Genomic DNA, 19,210 nt, shown 5'->3' with positions numbered 1-19,210 from the left:
TAGGAGTTTCTGATGGGGAATTTAGGTCTAGGTCAGTTCTACATAGAGGATTTTGTTTCATGTCTCTACGACATTCCTACCGGAAGTTACAAGCAGTCTGTTTTTTTTTTTTCGTAGAGGGCGCTAGCGCGCATTTTTCATTTTTGGGGTTTGGTTGCTTAATACGTGTTTTTGGCAAGCCTTACCGATGTGTGTGCCAAATTTGGTGAGTTTTGGAGCATGGTCAGTGGGTCAAATTAGGGTTCAAAGTTGCGGAAAAATAATAATAATAATAATTAAAGCTGCAAGCAGCGTTGGTCGGGTCCGCCGTTGGCCGCCGCCGCCGCCGCCGTGTCCCGAGTCCCGATCTTAGTCAGACCAACATAGAGGTCTTTGTTTCATGTCTCTACGACATTCCTAACAGAAGTTACAAGCAGTTTTGTCTGGAAAAAGGTGACGGCTTTTTACAAAACTTTTATTTTGAAGGGGTAATTGCCAACTTCCTGTTGATTTTAACTGAAAGATGCCACCTATCAAAATGTAGGTCTAAGTGAGACCTACACAGAGGTTTTTGTTTCATGTCTGTCCGACGTTTCTACCAGAAGTTACAAGCAGTTTGATCTGTTTCCTCTTCCTAGGAGCAGTTTTTTCTGTGTTTTATTCAAAAATTGCAATAGAGTGCAATTTTGAGTTTTAAGGTTTGTTTTTTTCACTACATCGAAATTTTTGCCAGTCCTGATGTGTGTGCCAAGTTTGGTGAGTTTTGAAGCATTTTAAGGGGGTCAAATTTCAGTTCAAAGAGGCAAAATTTGACTTTTTTAGCGAAAATTTTGTTTTGAAGGGGTTTTTGCCCACTTCCTGTTGATTTTTGCTAAAGAAGTGTTTTGTTGGAAATGTAGGTCTAAGTCAGACCTACATAGAGGTTTTTGTTTCACGTCTCTACGACATTCCCAACGGAAGTTACAAGCAGTCTGTTTTTTGTCTCTTCCTAGGGGGCGCTAGCGCGCAATTTTAATTTTTGGGGTTTGGTTACCTAATAAGTTGGTCTGCCGCTCCATACCGATGTGTGTGTCAAATTTGGTGAGTTTTGAAGCATGTTAAGGGGGTCAAATTAGGGTATTGTCTGTGTTGTATTCCTAGGGGGCGCTAGAGCACAATTTTGAGTTTTGGGGTTTGGTTTTTTCATCAGCTCGCAATTGTTGCCAGTCCTGATGTGTGTGCCAAGTTTGGTGAGTTTTGAAGCATTTTAAGGGGGTCAAATTACAGCTCAAAGAGGTAAAAATGATATTTTTTTGGAAAATTTGCGCAGGGGTTCTTTGAAGGCGCGTAAAATCAAAACCTTAGAACTTATCACAACTTTGTCCGACCACTTTTTTTAAAAGGGTTCAATCTCTCTCCTGTGCGAGTTTGAAGCCGAAACGACAAACGCACTGGGAGGAGTTTCGATTTGAAAAAGGTGACGGGTTTTTACAAAACTTTTATTTTGAAGGGGTAATTGCCAACTTCCTGTTGATTATTTCTGATAGCTGTCAATTATTAAAATGTAGGTCTAAGTGAGACCTACATAGAAGTTTTTGTTTCATGTCTTTCCAACATTCCTACCGGAAGTTACAAGCAGTTTTGTCTGTGGTTTCTTCCTTGAAGCAGTTTTTTCTGTGTTTTATTGAAAAATTGCGCTAGAGCGCAATTTTGAGTTTTTTTTTTTTTTTTTTTCATTAGATTGCAATTTCTGCAAGTCCTGATGTGTCTGCCAAGTTTGGTGAGTTTTGAAGCATTTTAAGGGGGTCAAATTACAGCTCAAAGAGGCAAAAATAGCATTTTTTTGTAAAAATTTTGCTTTGAATGGGTTTTTGCAAAATTTCTGTTGATTTTTGCCCGAGAACATACTATTATGAAATGTAGGTCTAAGTCAGACCTACACAGAGGTTTTCGTTTCATGTTTCTACGACATTCCTAACGGAAGTTACAAGCAGTATGTTTTTTTTTTTTCACAGGGGGCGCTAGCGCGCAATTTTGATTTTTCTGGTTTGGCTCCCTAATATGTTGGGAAGGCATGAAAGACCGACGTGTGTGTCAAATTTGGTGAGTTTTGAAATATGTTAAGAGGGTGAAATTGGGGCGCGACGGTGCGGAAGAAAGAAAGAAAGAAAGAAAGAATAATAAAACGCAGCAGATTCAATAGGGTCCTTGCATGGCAAAGGACATGGATGTCCTTTGCCATTGCAGGGCGGACCCTAATAAGAAACGTTACAGATTCAATAGGGTCCTTGCATGGCAAAGGACATGGATGTCCTTTGCCATTGCAGGGCGGACCCTAATTAAAGTGTATTGCACTGAAATGGTTCCTTACATTATTATTATCATATACTATGATGACATGAGTGCTAAATCTCTCAAAATAATGTTGACAATAATATCGCTGATCAGCAATAAATTGTGGGACATTATATCTTCCAGCAAAATGTGCCTTGCTGACAGATCCAAATAATTCTGGGTATGTTCAATTATGTTAAGTGATGATGTTTAGAAATGTTACCAAATAACTTAATTATGAGAGAATCGACAACTCTCCTTTTTAGATCTTCACTGACTTCCTTATTTTTTCCAGAGTATTACATACAAGCTTGTTTGTTTATGACTCAAACCTATCTAATCCAGTATGATACAAGTACAAAACACACAAAAAAGAAGAACCTTGAGTTTCATCTGCACATCAATGTTTCCTGCATTCTTCAATGGCAGAGTTGTTTGACCACATTTACCCAGTGGAGCCTGCAAGCACACCGTCTGAAAACAAAGCACACACGCAAACCAACTGCAATTACTATTTACTTACTATTTCTCAGCAGCCTGGCTTTTAAAACGTGCACACACAAACACACGTGAAAGTTGCACATATAAAAATGAATGGATGGAGAACACTTGGATACATTTTGTACATTTCAGACGCTAAAAACAATCATACGTAGGCCCACAGTGGGTCTGATGAATGGCGTTTCCTCGATGTAAAGACAAAGTGAAAGAGTTACCTGGTGGTTGTTTGAGCACACAGTAGCTAATCCTGAATATATTAACCAACCTTAATTATCAAGTCACACACAGGAATATCTTAGGAATGAGGCAAAAATTCATCAAGACCCGACTGTATGTCAATATATGCTGTACCTATCTGAACAAAAAAAAAATAAAATTGTGCAATGTCTAATAATACAGGGTGATTCAAAAAGAATACGCCAAATCGCATTTATTCAGTTCTGGAGCATGGTAATAGACAATCGGTGCTCATTTGATACAGGAGTTATCCAACCTTTATTGTAATCCTTTTGGCGCCGTTCAATTGTAGGAAGACCACGTGTTCATTTACCCTCAAAATGGCAAATAACAGCAGAAATCAACACGGTGGGTCGCAACATCCAGGGACGCGTTTGGGAGGAATTCTCATATCGTCTTGATGTTTTCCGTGCTGCCATACTGAGCACTTGTAAAGCATGAAATAAATACTGGAAGCTATCTCCAACACGGGAGTGAATATTGAACAGCTGTGGTGTAATATCTACAACACGTGTTCAAGCTAAGTTTTTTGAAATAGTGATCATTTTGGCGTATTCTTTTTGAATCACCATGTACAGTATATCTCTATAATAACCCATTAAATTATTGTTACTACATGTCATGGGCATATATCCATCCATCCATCTTCTTCCGCTTATCAGAGGTCGGGTCGCGGGGGCAACTGCCTAAGCAGGGAAGCTCAGACTTCCCTTTCCCCAGCCACTTCGTCTAGCTCTTCCCGGGGGATCCCGAGGCGTTCCCAGGCCAGCCGGGAGACATAGTCTTCCCAACGTGTCCTGGGTCTTCCCCGTGGCCTCCTACCGGTTGGACGTGCCCTAAACACCTCCCTAGGGAGGCGTTCGGGTGGCATCCTGACCAGATGCCCGAACTACCTCATCTGGCTCCTCTCCATGTGAAGGAGCAGCGGCTTTACTTTGAGTTCCTCCCGGATGGCAGAGCTTCTCACCCTATCTCTAAGGGAGAGACCCGCCACACGGCGGAGGAAACTCATTTCGGCCGCTTGTACCCGGGATCTTATCCTTTCGGTCATGACCCAAAGCTCATGACCGTAGGCGAGGATGGGAACGTAGATCGACCGGTAAATTGAGAGCTTTGCCTTCCGGCTCAGCTCCTTCTTCACCACAACGGATCGGTACAACGTCCGCATTACTGAAGACGCCGCACCGATCCGCCTGTTGATCTCACGATCCACTCTTCCCCCACTCGTGAACAAGACTCCTAGGTACTTGAACTCCTCCACTTCGGGCAGGGTCTCCTCCCCAACCCGGAAATGGCACTCCACCCTTTTCCGGGCGAGAACCATGGACTCGGACTTGGAGGTGGGCATATAGTAACACTTTATTTTTGTTTGTTTACCTATTGAAGATAATTAAGTTATTCACCATACCATTACACTGGTACAAAATGTTAAAATAATACCACAGCACTGTCAAATATTTTTATTGATTTTTAAAGGGTTACTTGCATTTTTTATATTATAATCCATTAGTTTGGCATTAACTTTGTTTCAAGTTGCATCAAAAAGGCATTAACTTAGATTGGATGAGAATGTCTTCCAAAGTGCAGTTCAGTTTAATGAATTTGATATGAGATTGCAAAGAGGACGACAAATTGAAATTCCAATTGATAATTTTACTGTACTGCAGAATTTTGCATACATGACCGTTAAACCTACAGTATGTCATAGAAATATTCCTCTTACGAACCTCCTGTACACGTTTTAAACACAGTTCATCCACAATAAAAGAATAAAAACATCTTCAAAGAAACATTATTACATTTGGTGTCTTATAACTTTCAAGTCATGTTTCAAATGGTGGAAAAATTATTTTCAAGTTCTAAAATTTGTGTTTAGTATTTTCGATATTTAAAAAGGGATCATAGTGTGATTTGTGTTACATTCAAAACACTTCCTTACAGTTACATAACATATAATGATGGTTCTTTGGTCAACATTTTGCATCGACTATTGGCCTTTTTCCACGGCAGGAACTTTTTCAGGAAAGTTCCCCCTGTATTTCCACCAAAAATTAGCAAGGTAGTAGATTTAGTTCTTCAGGAACCATTTAGAGTTCCTCCTAGCAAGGTGGGACTTTTCAAAGCTACCCTGAACCTTTATGAGGGCGGGCTGTGCTGTCGAACGCTAATTGGTTGAACACCTTTGGTGTCATTCCTAAAATGTATTTTTCAAACACAACTGCCATTGCAGGGTAAAGTTATGCGTTAACCACTTGTTTATTTCTTGTGTTTTTCTATTACAACAAAAAAAAGAAGAACAAAAGGAACTTTACACTTGAAGCATCTTTTATGGGGCATCTTTGTGCTGAAGAACGCTGATCTTGTCGTGTTTTTACTCAGCTGTAGTCTTTAAACCCTATATGCAGTCTAATGCGCTAATGCAGTGGTCCCCAACCACCGGGCCGCGGTGAATTTTTTATTCATTTTTATTTTTTTTTAAAAATATATATATATATATTTTATTTTTATAAAATTAACATAAAAAACACAATATACACTTACAATTGGTGCACCAACCACAAAAACCTCCCTTTTTCATGACAAAAACTTCCCTTTTTCATGACAAAGAAAAAAAAAAAAAAAAAGGACCCCCCCTCCCCCGGGCCGCGGGACAAATTATTAAGTGTTGACCGGTCCGCGGATACAAAAAGGTTGGGGACCACTGCTCTAATGGACTCTTTTAAACAAACTTACGGTAGAGTATGAAGTAAGACTCGAAGCAACGACCTCAGAGGTTTGTACTCTGAGTTTGTTGGCTAAATATGAAAAAAAGGCGGCAGTACACGAGTGGAAGTACACGAGTGAACAAAGGTAAATAATATCCAATATTAACTATTTACTTTGTATGGAGTTTGTTGGCTAAATATGAAAAAAGGAGGCAGTACACGAGCGGAAGTACACGAGTGAACAAAGGTAAATAATATCAAATATGAACTATTTACTTTGTATAGTGATTAGCCTCACTCCGAGTGAACAGAATGCTAATGCTAACAAGCTTGGTGTTGTCGGTTACAGATACACACTGATATTCATAATTTATATTTTGTTAATTACAGCTGAAGTGGACCACAAAAAACACCTTACTCATGAATTTATCATTTACTGAAAGGACGACTTTCTGACTGTTGGACATTGCGGACAAAAGTTTGACTTTTTATGAACAATTCGGTAGACTGTGTTATATAAATCATCTTGTTTTGTATTTTATTGCTTTATATTTTGTTGACCTACTCTGTAGTAAAAGTACTGTGACGTAATAATGTGTTTATTTACATGGTATCGTGTGGAAATATAATAAACCACTCCTCCATATGTTATCAACCTGATTTGTATAAACTCCCTGAACTCTGAAGGGCAGTGGAAACACAAATCACACACTTTACAGGAACCTTTAGTTGTAGGAACTAGCGGTTTCCGGAAAAGGGACATTTGTTTTACTGATCATCTTCAAGCCGCTTTCTGACAATCTATTCAGATTTTTGTGCTCCCACATGGAGTCTACTGACAGATATAAATTTGAACTATACGCTACTTTGTATCAGAAATGGCAGCAGCAGAGGATGCCCGTGCATGTAGGAGCCAGTCTGTCCCATAACAAGAGCGTAGAGAAAAAGAGGGAACCTATTACTACAACTTTGGACTACAACTTAATAAAAACGGCAGACTCGCAAAAAGGTCTGACACATATTAAGATAAACAATGACGTCACACCTTAGGAAAAATGTCAATAATCCAAAAAATCCAAACGGTTCATTTGAAGGAAGTATGAAGGAAGGCAAGATATTTTTTTATAAATATCTCGGCAATGCCTAAATGGTTTGATTTCACATTTTTCAGGACGTATCCCATATACACAAGAACTGGTACTAATAGGTAAGAAAAGTTGGATTTGCAAAATAGGTCCCCTTTAAGCCAAAACCTTTGTTAAAGTCTCTGAGGTGCAATGAAATTCATTGAACTTCTGAAGGGTTTTAGCTAATTTAATTAACTTTTTTCCAAAGAATTTAAATACCAGATAGAAATGTTGCACAAGCCTGCGAGCAGCACTACTAATCCTAAAGTAACCAGTTGAATATCATCAACTTGAAGGTCTTCATGTTCTTTCTGGAGTAATAAGCTCAATGAGGATTTAGAGATGGATGTTTTTTCAAAACACATAACCTATCTTGACTATTGTACCTGCAGATCTTTTGGTGCATGCACATTAGCAGTTCCAGAGCGAGCTCTGATGGGAACACTCTGGATCAGATGACCAACACCAGGTGAGTCCACTTCAATATCTATGCGGGCACTGTGTTCATCAGGTGGACCCAGCCCCTCTGAAGAGCACAAACAGGGTTGTCAACGGTAAGATATGTGATAGAAGAAGACATATTAAGCACCAACACATAGAATCAAAACGACAAAATGGCAGAAAAAAGGTGAGTTAGTTTGTCAGTGTTTTTCTCAGTTGATCAAAATATAATAAGACAGCAGTTGTGTGTCAATATGCCAAAACAAATTAAAAGATAAGAAGAAGAAAACATTTTACGCATTCCCAAAGATCCTGAAAGATGACAAACTTGTTTGTTTTTTTTTTAGCTGCTATGCCTGGACTAAAGTTATCTGGTGTGTCCAAAGGGAGGCAGACCTCACACCTTGTTAGCAGTAACACAATATGAACACATGTACAAATATATTAATGTTACATAAATAATAAGTACCTGATGAGGAAGTGTACTTTTGCCAAGCCTTGAAGTGAACCCAAACCACGAAACATTCTGGACTCTACAACCAAAAATTGAGAGAGTTCTCTTTATAACACTGCATGAACTGAAAGATTCATGCTGATTAAGCAAGAAAAGCACTCACGTCTCCATGGCTGGCGTGCATGACATGATTGAGCATGGAATGAGAGGTCTGTGTTGGTATGGGTGCTGCCTCAGATGCCAAGGGAACAGGCTGCTTTGATAATGTAAAGCAGCGCCAAGATGCGGCCGTCTGAACAAATTCATGGAGATAGCAATTGATTACTCAGTTTGCAACATTTTGACTGAAGTCACACCACAGATGTTCAATCTTCACTCACATGCTGATATCCTTTGGCTGTAGCCTTGCAGCTGTGGGAATGTGTGTGTGTGTGTATGTGTGTGTGTGGACTCACAGCATTGATGACCAGCCTGATGGGCACAGTGGCGCCAGTAGTATTAATGATTTTCAGAGGAAGTGATGCGGAACTACCTCCCGGTAGATCACCAAAATTCAAGCATCCGGATTTGCCTCCTTCAACCTGTGGACAGAAATAAATTTAGAATGTACAAGTCAGTGCTGAAAATGTATGTCACATTATTGAACTTAGTTACATAAATTTGAAAATAGATTTCATTCATAAAAAGACTTTAAAAATGTTGACGTTTTAGATTCCTTGTGGAAATTCAGCTACCACCAAACAAGTGACACTATTTTTTTTTTTTTTCAGAATATTCGATTATTTTATGCATCTAATATCTGTAATAACCCTCCACACACTCCATCTATCATCCACACAATCATAATACACTCTAAAATTGTACATAATTTTAACATGAAATTTAAATGGCTACTCAAATCTCAACATACTCAATGCTACCCCCTCAACCTCAGGAGGTTTTAAAGGGAACCACAACAACTTCAGTCCCAGACAGCAGTGTTCTTTTTGTCCACTGTGTGCAAGCGTAGAAAGCAACACCTGCAACACCTTTGTAAGAACATGAGGGTGTGTCAAGGGCAAGATTTCCTTTTGGCGACAAACTATGATCCTTCTGAAAATCAGCTACATCAATACTGCCATGTTGATGACTCCAGCACAGTCACAGACCCTATTCTGCATTTGTATCAGTTTCATTTCAGAGTCACTGCTGGGTCAGGTACATCAGACCCGCACCCAAATCAGCCAGCACCGTTTAGTAGGGGTGTAACGGTACGTGTATTTGTATTGAACCGTTTCGGTACGAGGGTTTCGGTTCGGCACCCGGGCGTACCGAACTTGTTTGAAAGTCTTCACAAGCTGCTCTGCTTTCCGCCTCGGTCTCAGCAGCAAGCATTGTCCCGCCCACACAACCATCTGATTGGTTACGTACAAAGCCAATCAGCAGTGCGTATTCAGAGCGATGTAACAGCCAATCAGCAGTGCGTATTCAGAACGCATGGAGTCAATGCTAAGTTCAGCGTTGAGCAGATATGAGTTTAGCAGGGGAGCAGCGGACTCTCCCCAAGTAATAATAAACACTTCCAAGTCAACTACTTTCTAAACATCACTATGAGCCCGTTGACTTTCTAGAAACTTAAACTGCAGCTCAGCTCGCTGGCAGTTCTGGCATGAGGTGAAGGCTAGTTAGCTTTTAGCGTAACGTTAGCTCATTTTGCTGTGTGTGTGTGTGTGTGTGTGTGTGTGTGTGTGTGTGTGTGTGTGTGTGTGTGTGTGTGTGTGTGTGTGTGTGTGTGTGTGTGTGTGTGTGTGTGTGTTAGGGGCAGCAAAGCCCTGTCTGTCTGTTATTTCATTGAACTCCATGGTGTACAGGGATGAATAGTCTCTCCTCTTGTTGTTGTGCTATTTTTTCAGCTATAGTTACATAAATCATTAGTAATGTAGCAGCCTAGTTTTGAATGGCAGGGTCCCTGCTATCACATGTTGATACAAATATAACATTTACATAATAAAAGTCAACTACAGGCTTCCCAAATGCTGTAATAAATTAAGCCTGATGAGTTGACTTGAAACTGTTTAATGTTGCACTTTTTATATGTAGAAGAAAGAATTTTGTCATTTTATTTAATCTAAGCAAAAACTTGAGGCAGTTTAATGTGGATTAAAGTGGGCAGAATTATTATAGTGTTCCCAATGTTAAAATTATAAAGCCATTGTTTACAAATTTGTTAAATAAATAAACTAAAAAATTATATTTTGTTGTTTTCTTACTGTACCGAAAATGAACCGAACCGTCACCTCTAAACCGAGGTACGTACCGAACCTAAATTGTTGTGTACCGTTACACCCCTACCGTTTAGCCATACATTTTGCCTTTGCCATGAACATGATAGCCAAGTCAACAGAGAGATTGACAAAATCAGGAGTTTGTCAGCCCACAGTAACAGTAACCTGACTATTAATCAATCAAACTTTGTAAAACCCTTAAACAAGTACCTCAAAGGGCTTAACAAACGGAAATAACATCCTCTTATCTGAATCTCCATTCAAGCAAAAAAAAAGTTAAAAAAAAAACAAAACAGATAAGTGAAAATAAGAACCTTCAGAAGGGATCACTGATGTAAGGACTCCCCTACCATGGTGACCAGATGCAATGGATGTCAAAAGGGGTACAGTACTACAGTTATCTAATGGCTAAATTCCATCCATCCATTTTTCTATCGCTTATTCCCTTTGGAGTCACGGGGGGCGCTGGGGCCTATCTCAGCTACAATCGGGCGGAAGGCGGGGTACACCCAGGACAAGTCGCCACCTCATCGCAGGGCCAACACAGATAGACAGACAACATTCACACACTAGGGCCAATTTAGTGTTGCCAATCAACCTATCCCCAGGTGCATGTCTTTGGAAGTGGGAGGAAGCCGGAGTACCCGGAGGGAACCCACGCATTCACGGGGAGGACATGCTAACTCCACACAGAAAGATCCCGAGCCCGGGATTGAACCCTGACTACTCAGGACCTTCGTATTGTGAGGCAGACGCACTAACCCATATTTAAATTCCTTAGTTGTTAAATTGATAAACTCAGAGACCAGTCCTTAGAGAAACCAACAGAAAGTCCCGGGGAGAGTATATCTTCCATACTCATCCAAATGTTTAGAGCTGTGCAGGTAAGCGTGGTCCAATAAGTGGTCAATCTCGGGTCTCAATTCAAGTCAACTCACACCTCCTCCAGATTGGTATCTCTTCAGAAATTAAGCGTGGCCACCTGGTGTCCACTCCAGGCAGGACAGAGTGGATTGTGCAGAAAAGCGGCAGATCAACTTGTCTAAACAGGGATCTATCTATTTAAAAAAAAAAATGTTTAAATCAAAACAAATTAGTGTAACGTCTCATAATATATCTCTTTACTAATCAATAACTGTAATAAGGAATTGGCCAAAGTAAAACAACCATAATTTGTCTTTATTTTCAAGCTATCATGCCATGATTTTACCATTGCGGCCCATTTGGGAATAGATTTTCATCCATGTGGCCCCTAAGGTTAAATGAGTTTGACACCCCTGCTGTTGAGCCTGCAAATATTTTTGGGCTCTGGCAATTACTAATAAGCCGCAATTCTTGGATTGTAAATTACTGGATGGAACGTGGCGTATTATACAATCAACAAGATAAGATGGTGCCAAACCGTTTAATATTTTAGGTAGAAAAAAACTTAAAGCCGCACTTTAAGTGTACTAGGAGCCAGTGCAGGGGGGCCGGTATAGGCGAAATATGATACAACTTTCCTGTGCAAGTCAAGAGTCTAGCAGCAGCATTTTGTACCAACTGTAATCTTTTAATGCTGGACACAGGAAAATCTGAAAATAATTGGTTACAGTAATCAAGACCGGATATAACGAATGAATGTATAATGATCTTAGCGTCAGTGATGGACAAAACGGGACACATTTTAGCGACATCCCTGAGATAAAAGAAGCCAGTTTTTTTGTGTAACTCAAATGAGAGAATTGGGTCAAAGATAACGCCGAGTTGCTTTACACAACTGTTTGATTGTCAAACTTCAATGTACTGCTGTCCTTACTTCCGCCACTGACAACTATTTTAAGGACTTCAAAGATTCTTTATTGTCAATTGTTTACAACAGAAACATGATACTGTTCATATCTCATTTGGGCAGATCTGTATGCAAGCACTGCTTGGACAAAGGTCAGGGTCTGATCAATCCCTGTATGGTTGCTTGGACAAGGGTGTCTGTTGTTGAAAGAACTGAAACCTCCAATAAAGTCCAATGATGTGCTTCAACTCTAAATATTTCTTCGTTTCACTATCGGTAACAAGCTAGCAAAAGCCTGTAAAATACTGCATTTATCGTGAAATCAGTACTATAAGCCACTACTTTTTTCAAAGCTTTGAACCCTGTTTTATAAAACAGTGCAGCTTATTTATGGATTTTTCTTCGCTGACAATAATGCAAATAGTTTCCATAAAAACCATGCAAAGACAATGAAATGGTGTTATTGTTTGTGCTATGGTTCTATCTTGTGGATGTGTTCGCTTACTGCAGGTGCGACCGGGCAAATATCTACAGTGTTTCCTGCTGTTTAAAGCTTTGAACCGGAAGTACAAGTGTCATTCCGTCTTATAATCGCCCACTATGTTTCTACTTGTTTGGATTCTTCATTCATCACCCCAAACAAAGTTTTAAAATACAACTAAACAATTCTTACTTATTAAACTGTCCCCAGTCTGTGGTCTGTAGGAGTGTTTTCATGCGTGTTATGGTAATGTGATGAAGCTAAAATTATTAGCATTAGCAAATATGCTAACACGTTTACGATCATCTGCATTAGTATTACCCGGAAAAGGGTGGAATGCCATCTCCGGGTTGGGGAGGAGACCCTGCCCCAAGTGGAGGAGTTCAAGTACCTAGGAGTCTTGTTCACGAGTGAGGAAAGAGTGGATTGTGAGATCGACAGGCGGATCGGTGCGGCGTCTTCAGTAATGCGGACGTTGTACCGATCCGTTGTGGTGAAGAAGGAGCTGAGCCGGAAGGCAAATCTCTCAATTTACCGGTTGATCTACGTTCCCATCCTCACCTATGGACATGAGCTTTGGGTCATGACCGAAAGGATAAGATCACGGTTACAAGCGGCCGAAATGAGTTTCCTCCGCCGTGTGGCGGGGCTCTCCCTTAGAAATAGGGTGAGAAGCTCTGCCATCCGGGAGGAACTCAAAGTAAAGCTGCTGCTCCTTCACATCGAGAGGAACCAGATGAGGTGGTTTTGGCATCTGGTCAGGATGTCACCCAAACGCCTCCCTAGGGTAGGGTAGGAGGCCACGGGGAAGACCCAGGACACGTTGGGAAGACTATGTCTCCCGGCTGGCCTGGGAACGCCTCGGGATCCCCCTGGAAGAGCTAGACGAAATGGCTGGGGAGAGGGAAGTCTGGGTTTCCCTGCTTAGGTTGTTGCCCCCGCGACAAGAAGATGGATGGATGGATGCATTAGTATTAATTTACAATGGCATTCTTTTTGTATTGCTTCCGTTTCACAAAATCCTCAGTAAAGACACTAAAATGTATTTCTTTGTAAATTACTCACTTCACAACGTATATATTTATCTATGACTTATAGTCTGGGGAGGCTAATATTGAAAAAAAAATGCATTCTACAATTTAGTGGGTGCGGCTTATAGTCCGGAAATTAGAATGTAACATACATAGCATCACACATCTTTCATACCAACTAGTAGAATGGGTTAAGGTGGAAGACAATGCATATTTGGCTTACCTTTATGGAAGGATTCTGTGCGATGGCAACCAGCATCACCCTTCTGGCAAATAAAGTGGCCCTGGCAGCCACTTGTGTGTTAGCCGACGCAGGCCAGGAGCAAACACTGAAGACACACTGGTAGATGCCAGCCTTTGGAGGAATGAACAACACTTTTTGTTCTTCTGTACTTTTGGGGCCAATGATTGTCTTATTCTTGACAATCAGCCATTGGTAAGAAAAACTATCCACCTGTAGAAATTGACACAGAAGGCAAAAAAAATGTTATAATGTTTTAAGGACATTTATGCACACTCTCCTGAAATGGTTGTAGAATCCTAACGTCCAAAAACACCATATCCATTTTGATGTTCTTGGCTAAGCTATAAAGTGATTCACTTTGTTTTGCCCATATTTTGTTATGTGACAGCCCTAATCCAAATTGGCATAACAATGGAATGATTGTAAACACAACATGACATAATAACAGACAAAAATATATTTTCTCATGTTTGCAAATGTATTGAAATATTTGTACCCTACATTTGCTTAGTTTTTGTTAATTTCCGCATACGTATTGTTTTCGTAGTTGTTTTTAATTTACACATTTATTCATACATCAATAGTAAAAATAGAAAATGACTTTTTTAGCTTTATAATTATTGTATCCTAAACCATTTTTTTCTCACATATGTCTCAATCCTGATCTTGTGTGTGGGTCATGCCAATTTTAGAATTTTTCAATTGATGGGAGATTGGCTAATAATGATCTCTACCACAGCTGTGTCCCGGTGTTTACATGGCAAAAGATTGTGCCCGCGTGAAAGATTCCTTCAAAAGGGATGCATGCTTAGGCAGTCAGAATAACATTTCTTGTTTTACAAAAACACATGCAGGAGATCTGTCAATACCAGGAGGGTGCGTGTCTGGCTAGAATACCGGCTTGAATTAGAGCGCAAGCTGCATAAAACGTGTTGTCTCAGCACAGCTCATGTCCTCCTAGACCAGGGGCGCTCACACTTTTTCTGCAGGTGAGCTACTTTTCAATTGACCAAGTCGAGGAGATCTACCTCATTCCTATTTATAATTTATATTTATTTATTTATGAAAGATACATTTTTGTTAACAAGTTAATGGTGTTTAATGATAATACAAGCATGTTTAACACACATAGATTCCTTTCTTTCATGAAGACAAGAATATAAGTTGGTGTATTACCTGATTCTGATGACTTGCATTGATTGGAATCAGACAGTGGTGCTGATAACGTCCGCATTTTCAAATGGAGGAAAAAAAAAAAAAGTCCTCCTTTCTGTCCAATACCACATGAAAGTGGTTGGATTTGGCATCTCATTTGTCCAACTTGCATACTCGTTTTTAAACACTTTGTTATGAGAGTAGCATATGTGTGTGGCCCTTTAATGTCTGGCAGCAGGTGAGTGACGTCAGTGAGTGTGCGGGTGGGCAAGCAAGTGAGAAAGCGGTCGCTGAGGGCGGGGGAGAAATACATTGGCATCAAACTCCGTAGCTTGCTAGCTTGTGCACGCTAGCTTTCTGAGACTCTTATTTTGTTAGCACAGGCAGGATGAAACAGGTCTTTTATGGTGAAGACAGGAACTGTGCAGTCGGTCTTTAGAGTTTTGTCTCTAGATATAAAATGTGTTTCTCTGCGTCCGCCCTGTTAGTGATTTTTTTCTTAAACATGAGTTTGCAGCAGCCAGCGTCATCTCACAAGATCCTCGGGTGCCGAGAATGTCAAACAACTGACGAAAGTGAAGTCTTGGTGTGATTGATGATTGCTCATTTTTATGTCTATTTTTTAATGCCTGGCTTGAGATCGACTGACACACCCTCCGAGATCGACCAGTCGATCGCGATCGACGTAATGCCCACCCCTGTCCTAGACCAGGGGTCTGGAACCTTTTTATTCTGAGAGAGCCATGAAAGCCAAATATTTTAAAATGTATTTCCGTGAGAGCCACACAATATTTTTTAACACTGAATACAACTAAATGCGTGCATTTTTAAGTACGACCAGCATTTTTAGAGTATAATAAGTCTCTTGTTCTTTTTGATGACACTGTTATTCTGAAGCTAACCAATAATAAATAAAAAACTTCTTACCATGAATGGGACTTCTAGAAAACGGATGGATGGATTAAAATGATTGAGAATGTTTTATATTTTGAATGTTGTTTTTAACACTGTGAATGCAGCTCAGATAGGCTCCAGCCCCCCCCCCCCCCCGCAACCCGAACTGGACAGGTGGTAGAAAATGGATGTATGGATGGATTACCAGCGGAATTATTCATTACTTATCGTGTTAAGCAATATCAGCTAAGATTCATCCGAGAGCCAGATGCAGTCATCAAAAGAGCCACATCTGGCTCAAGAGCCATAGGTTCCCTACCCCTGTCCTAGACGCTAAGTTATTAATCTTCACCTCCACGGCAGCAACTAAATGTTGTATTTTAGTATTATTATCGGCGCAGGATAATACTGGAGGACAAGGAATGGCTTAGATTGCTACAATAAAAAAAACGTTATCTTAACTTTTGTTTTAAAGGGGACAAAGCCAAAAGTTGGTATTGTTAAATTGAATACACCTAATTAGTAGGAATTAATTTCACTTTCAGAATGTGTGCTAATAAAAACTAGTTGCAGGCTGAACATGGCCCCATGGACACATTTTTTGGACACTCCTCTTTTCCAGCTTCAATGTTAAGTAGAGCTGATCCATCCAAACATTGACAGTATCGATATCCAAATTATCTGTTTTATTTTGAGGTTTTACACCAATCTAAAAATTTGGGGATTGTTTCCAGTATTATTTGGTCTTTCTGAGGATTTATCTTTGGGCAGGGTGGCAGATACCATTAATTACTTGTAAGAGGAGTGATCAAATTATTTACTTGTCTAGTCCACTTTCAGCTATGAATGCCTTTGGCTGTTTTTGGTGATGTGGCAAAACTAATATTTTAGTAATCTAATTTAGTCAGAGTGGCAGTCCTCATGTGATTTATGTTGTATTGCTTCTCTTTACTGCAATGGCCTGTTCTGTGTCTAAAAGTTACGACTCTTTTGAAGCCCCCCACTAAATTCCTCAGGCCCTGCAGAGGTAGCTCTTCTTGGTTCTTTTTGCATCCTAACCCTATCTTCCCAGAGCACAGGACTGTTGTGATGCCAAGAAAACTCATTCATATTGTTTTGCTTGGATTTCAATGAGTTCACGTTTGGTTTATTGGTCAGGTAGCGTCTTTTCTCAATGAGTAGTAGGTGTCATTTAGCCTTTCTTGAAGAAAAAAACCTTATGCTTGCATTGTTTTCGGCTGTACGAACTGTTCTAATTGTGAGAAGGATAAACGTTTCTTCAGAGTTCCCGGAGAGGTATCAAGAAGTGCGGAAGAATGCAAGATTTTACAAAAGACGACGACAAAAGTGGCATACACTTCAGTACAAAAGGAGCAGAGTAGAAGAAGCATGAAGATTTGTTTGATATACTTTTAACGTTTATTATTTCCCTTTCAAGTGTTGTTTTGATGTAATTTGTATTATGTTTAACAAACATAAACAAGAAAATCAGAGTCAATTATGCTTTGTAAAAAAAAGTACTATTATGTTGGAAAACATTTATGTACCTTTGTGTAAATTGCAATAGTGCTGTGCGGAAAACACATTCTGGCCCGTATGTGACTTTGTCCGCATTGACTCACTGTGAAAGTATCTCTTCTCCATTCTCGATCATAAAACAATGCACCATTGTTCCCAGTGTAGGCACTTTCTACAGCTGTTGCATCATATGCTCTCCCCCCCCTCTAAACTGAGCCTAATCCTTCCCACCTTGTATTCTGTGTATAAAGAACAACGCATGCCTCTTTGTATTGCGCATTCCTTCCATACTTGCTACCAATGTGACCTGTGCCTTTTGAAATGCTCAACCTTTTAAAATAAATCTATTTGATTAGATAATTTCCAATACACTTTCTACGTTTCAACTCTTGTTTATTTTGTACACAAATGTGTCAGAGTACGGACGCAAGACGCAAACTTGAATCATGAAATGCAACCTTGCTTGAACAAAGACAATGCATATTTTTTCGGGAAGGTATTGATACCTATTTTCTTGACCCAGCCGCACACAAAGAAGTTGTAGACCTCCACGCTTTTCTAAGTTTTCCTCGGTTTTGTGGTGTACAATGACGTCGTAGCACAATAAAGTTTGATATGTCTGGGAATTCCACCGACAGATTACAGTTAGTCCTTGATATCATTCGACCACTCTTTTTTTTGTTAAAAGTATGGGGATCTATTTCTATTGCATAGTTGGATTCTCTGTTCCTATCTGGTTTTTGCAGGAAGATCCAGGCCCCTTGTGTACGCAGATAATTTGTGCGCTGCTTGCTGCACAACAGCCATCTTGGTTTGGTTGACCAACAATTTTTTTTACGCTTCCGAGAAGAGGTCAAGTGTCAAAATACAAGTGAAGTGAAGTGAATTATATTTATATAGCACTTTTTCTCTAGTGACTCAAAGCGCTTTACATAGTTAAACCCAATATCTAATTTTTACATTTAAACCAGTGTGGGTGGCACTGGGAGCAGGTGGGTAAAGTGTCTTGCCCAAGGACACAACAGCAGTGACTAGGATGGCGGGGATCAAACCTGCAACCCTCAAGTTGCTGGCACGGCCGCTCTACCAACCGAGCTATACCGCTCCAAGCTATTTGTCTTTTGGTCAAAGGTTACTCTTCAAATGGGTTTCTTTTGTGATTGATGCTGTATTACTGCCTATCCCAATGATTAACCAAAACATTCTTGTTCAAAATCAGTCTGCTTTTTGCTCATTGTCCTCCATTTTCCTTCCCAAAAAAACTGGCAATTCGCCCCAAGCCCTCCTCTCTCTTCACCTTCCCAAGGAAAATGTAAGGATCATGCAGTTTTTGTCTCTCTCTGACTTTTTTTATCCTCCTATTAGTAGCGTAGACTTGTTTCCCTGTAACTTGATGTTGTTTGAAAGCTCAATAAATACTGAAAAGACTTTAGCTTTCGCTGGACATTTTTTTATTGAATATGAAAAATTCCAAAACATTGGCCGGATGCCCTTTCTAACCAAACCCTGGTAGGGAATCGAACTCATCCTCTCTGCCATGAAAGGCACAAGTGTGTACCAGTACAACTCAGGAAAAATTGCATGAATTGAATGGCATATGTTTATTATTACAATTTTGTACTGTAATGTGGCGGTGGGAGAGTTTCCATCCAGTGGGTTTGATCTTTAGATTATATGAGTCTATGTATTTAATTTAGATTATGAATCATGCCGCTTCCGCTAATAACACCGAGGAGCGATTGCATTACGGTCAGTTTATGACTGCTACTTTGTGTGTAAATTAGTGTGTGCATTGAATTGTAATGTGCCTTGGACCACCTTAACTTCAGATATATTTATAATATGACGACTTAATGTCTTTTGACTCGAAGCAGTCACATAAACAGTACCTTGTCTCCATTAAAGGTCAGACTTGCAATGGTTATTGACACCTGCTGCCATCTTTCAGAGGGGTTGAAGAGGCTGAGGGAGGTCTGTGAAGCGATGCCCACACAGCAAGCGTTTGCAAACTGCAGCTCCTCAGGCACCACCACTTGAACTGCAGACAAGTAAAAATAACACTTGATGAGTAAAATACTCCGAGAGTGGTAAAAGT

The 19,210-nt window shown here is 40.1% G+C and overlaps 1 protein-coding gene across 2 annotated transcripts in view; it reads right to left on the bottom strand.

The window, feature by feature from the left end:
• Positions 1-19,210, bottom strand: part of cep192 (centrosomal protein 192) — a 146,364-nt gene that overhangs the window by 40,539 nt on the left and 86,615 nt on the right. For both annotated transcript variants that reach the window (XM_061881703.1, XM_061881704.1), the window contains 7 exons: positions 19,005-19,153; positions 13,528-13,758; positions 8,213-8,338; positions 7,921-8,049; positions 7,773-7,836; positions 7,249-7,388; positions 2,674-2,766 (listed from right to left, as the gene is read on the bottom strand). In XM_061881703.1, the coding sequence (XP_061737687.1) occupies positions 2,674-2,766; positions 7,249-7,388; positions 7,773-7,836; positions 7,921-8,049; positions 8,213-8,338; positions 13,528-13,758; positions 19,005-19,153 (932 nt within the window). The remainder of the gene's footprint in view (positions 1-2,673; positions 2,767-7,248; positions 7,389-7,772; positions 7,837-7,920; positions 8,050-8,212; positions 8,339-13,527; positions 13,759-19,004; positions 19,154-19,210) is intronic.

Source organism: Nerophis ophidion, linkage group LG21 (assembly GCF_033978795.1).
Source record: "Nerophis ophidion isolate RoL-2023_Sa linkage group LG21, RoL_Noph_v1.0, whole genome shotgun sequence".
NCBI lineage: Eukaryota > Metazoa > Chordata > Actinopteri > Syngnathiformes > Syngnathidae > Nerophis > Nerophis ophidion.
This window is presented reverse-complemented; position numbering and strand designations above follow the sequence as displayed.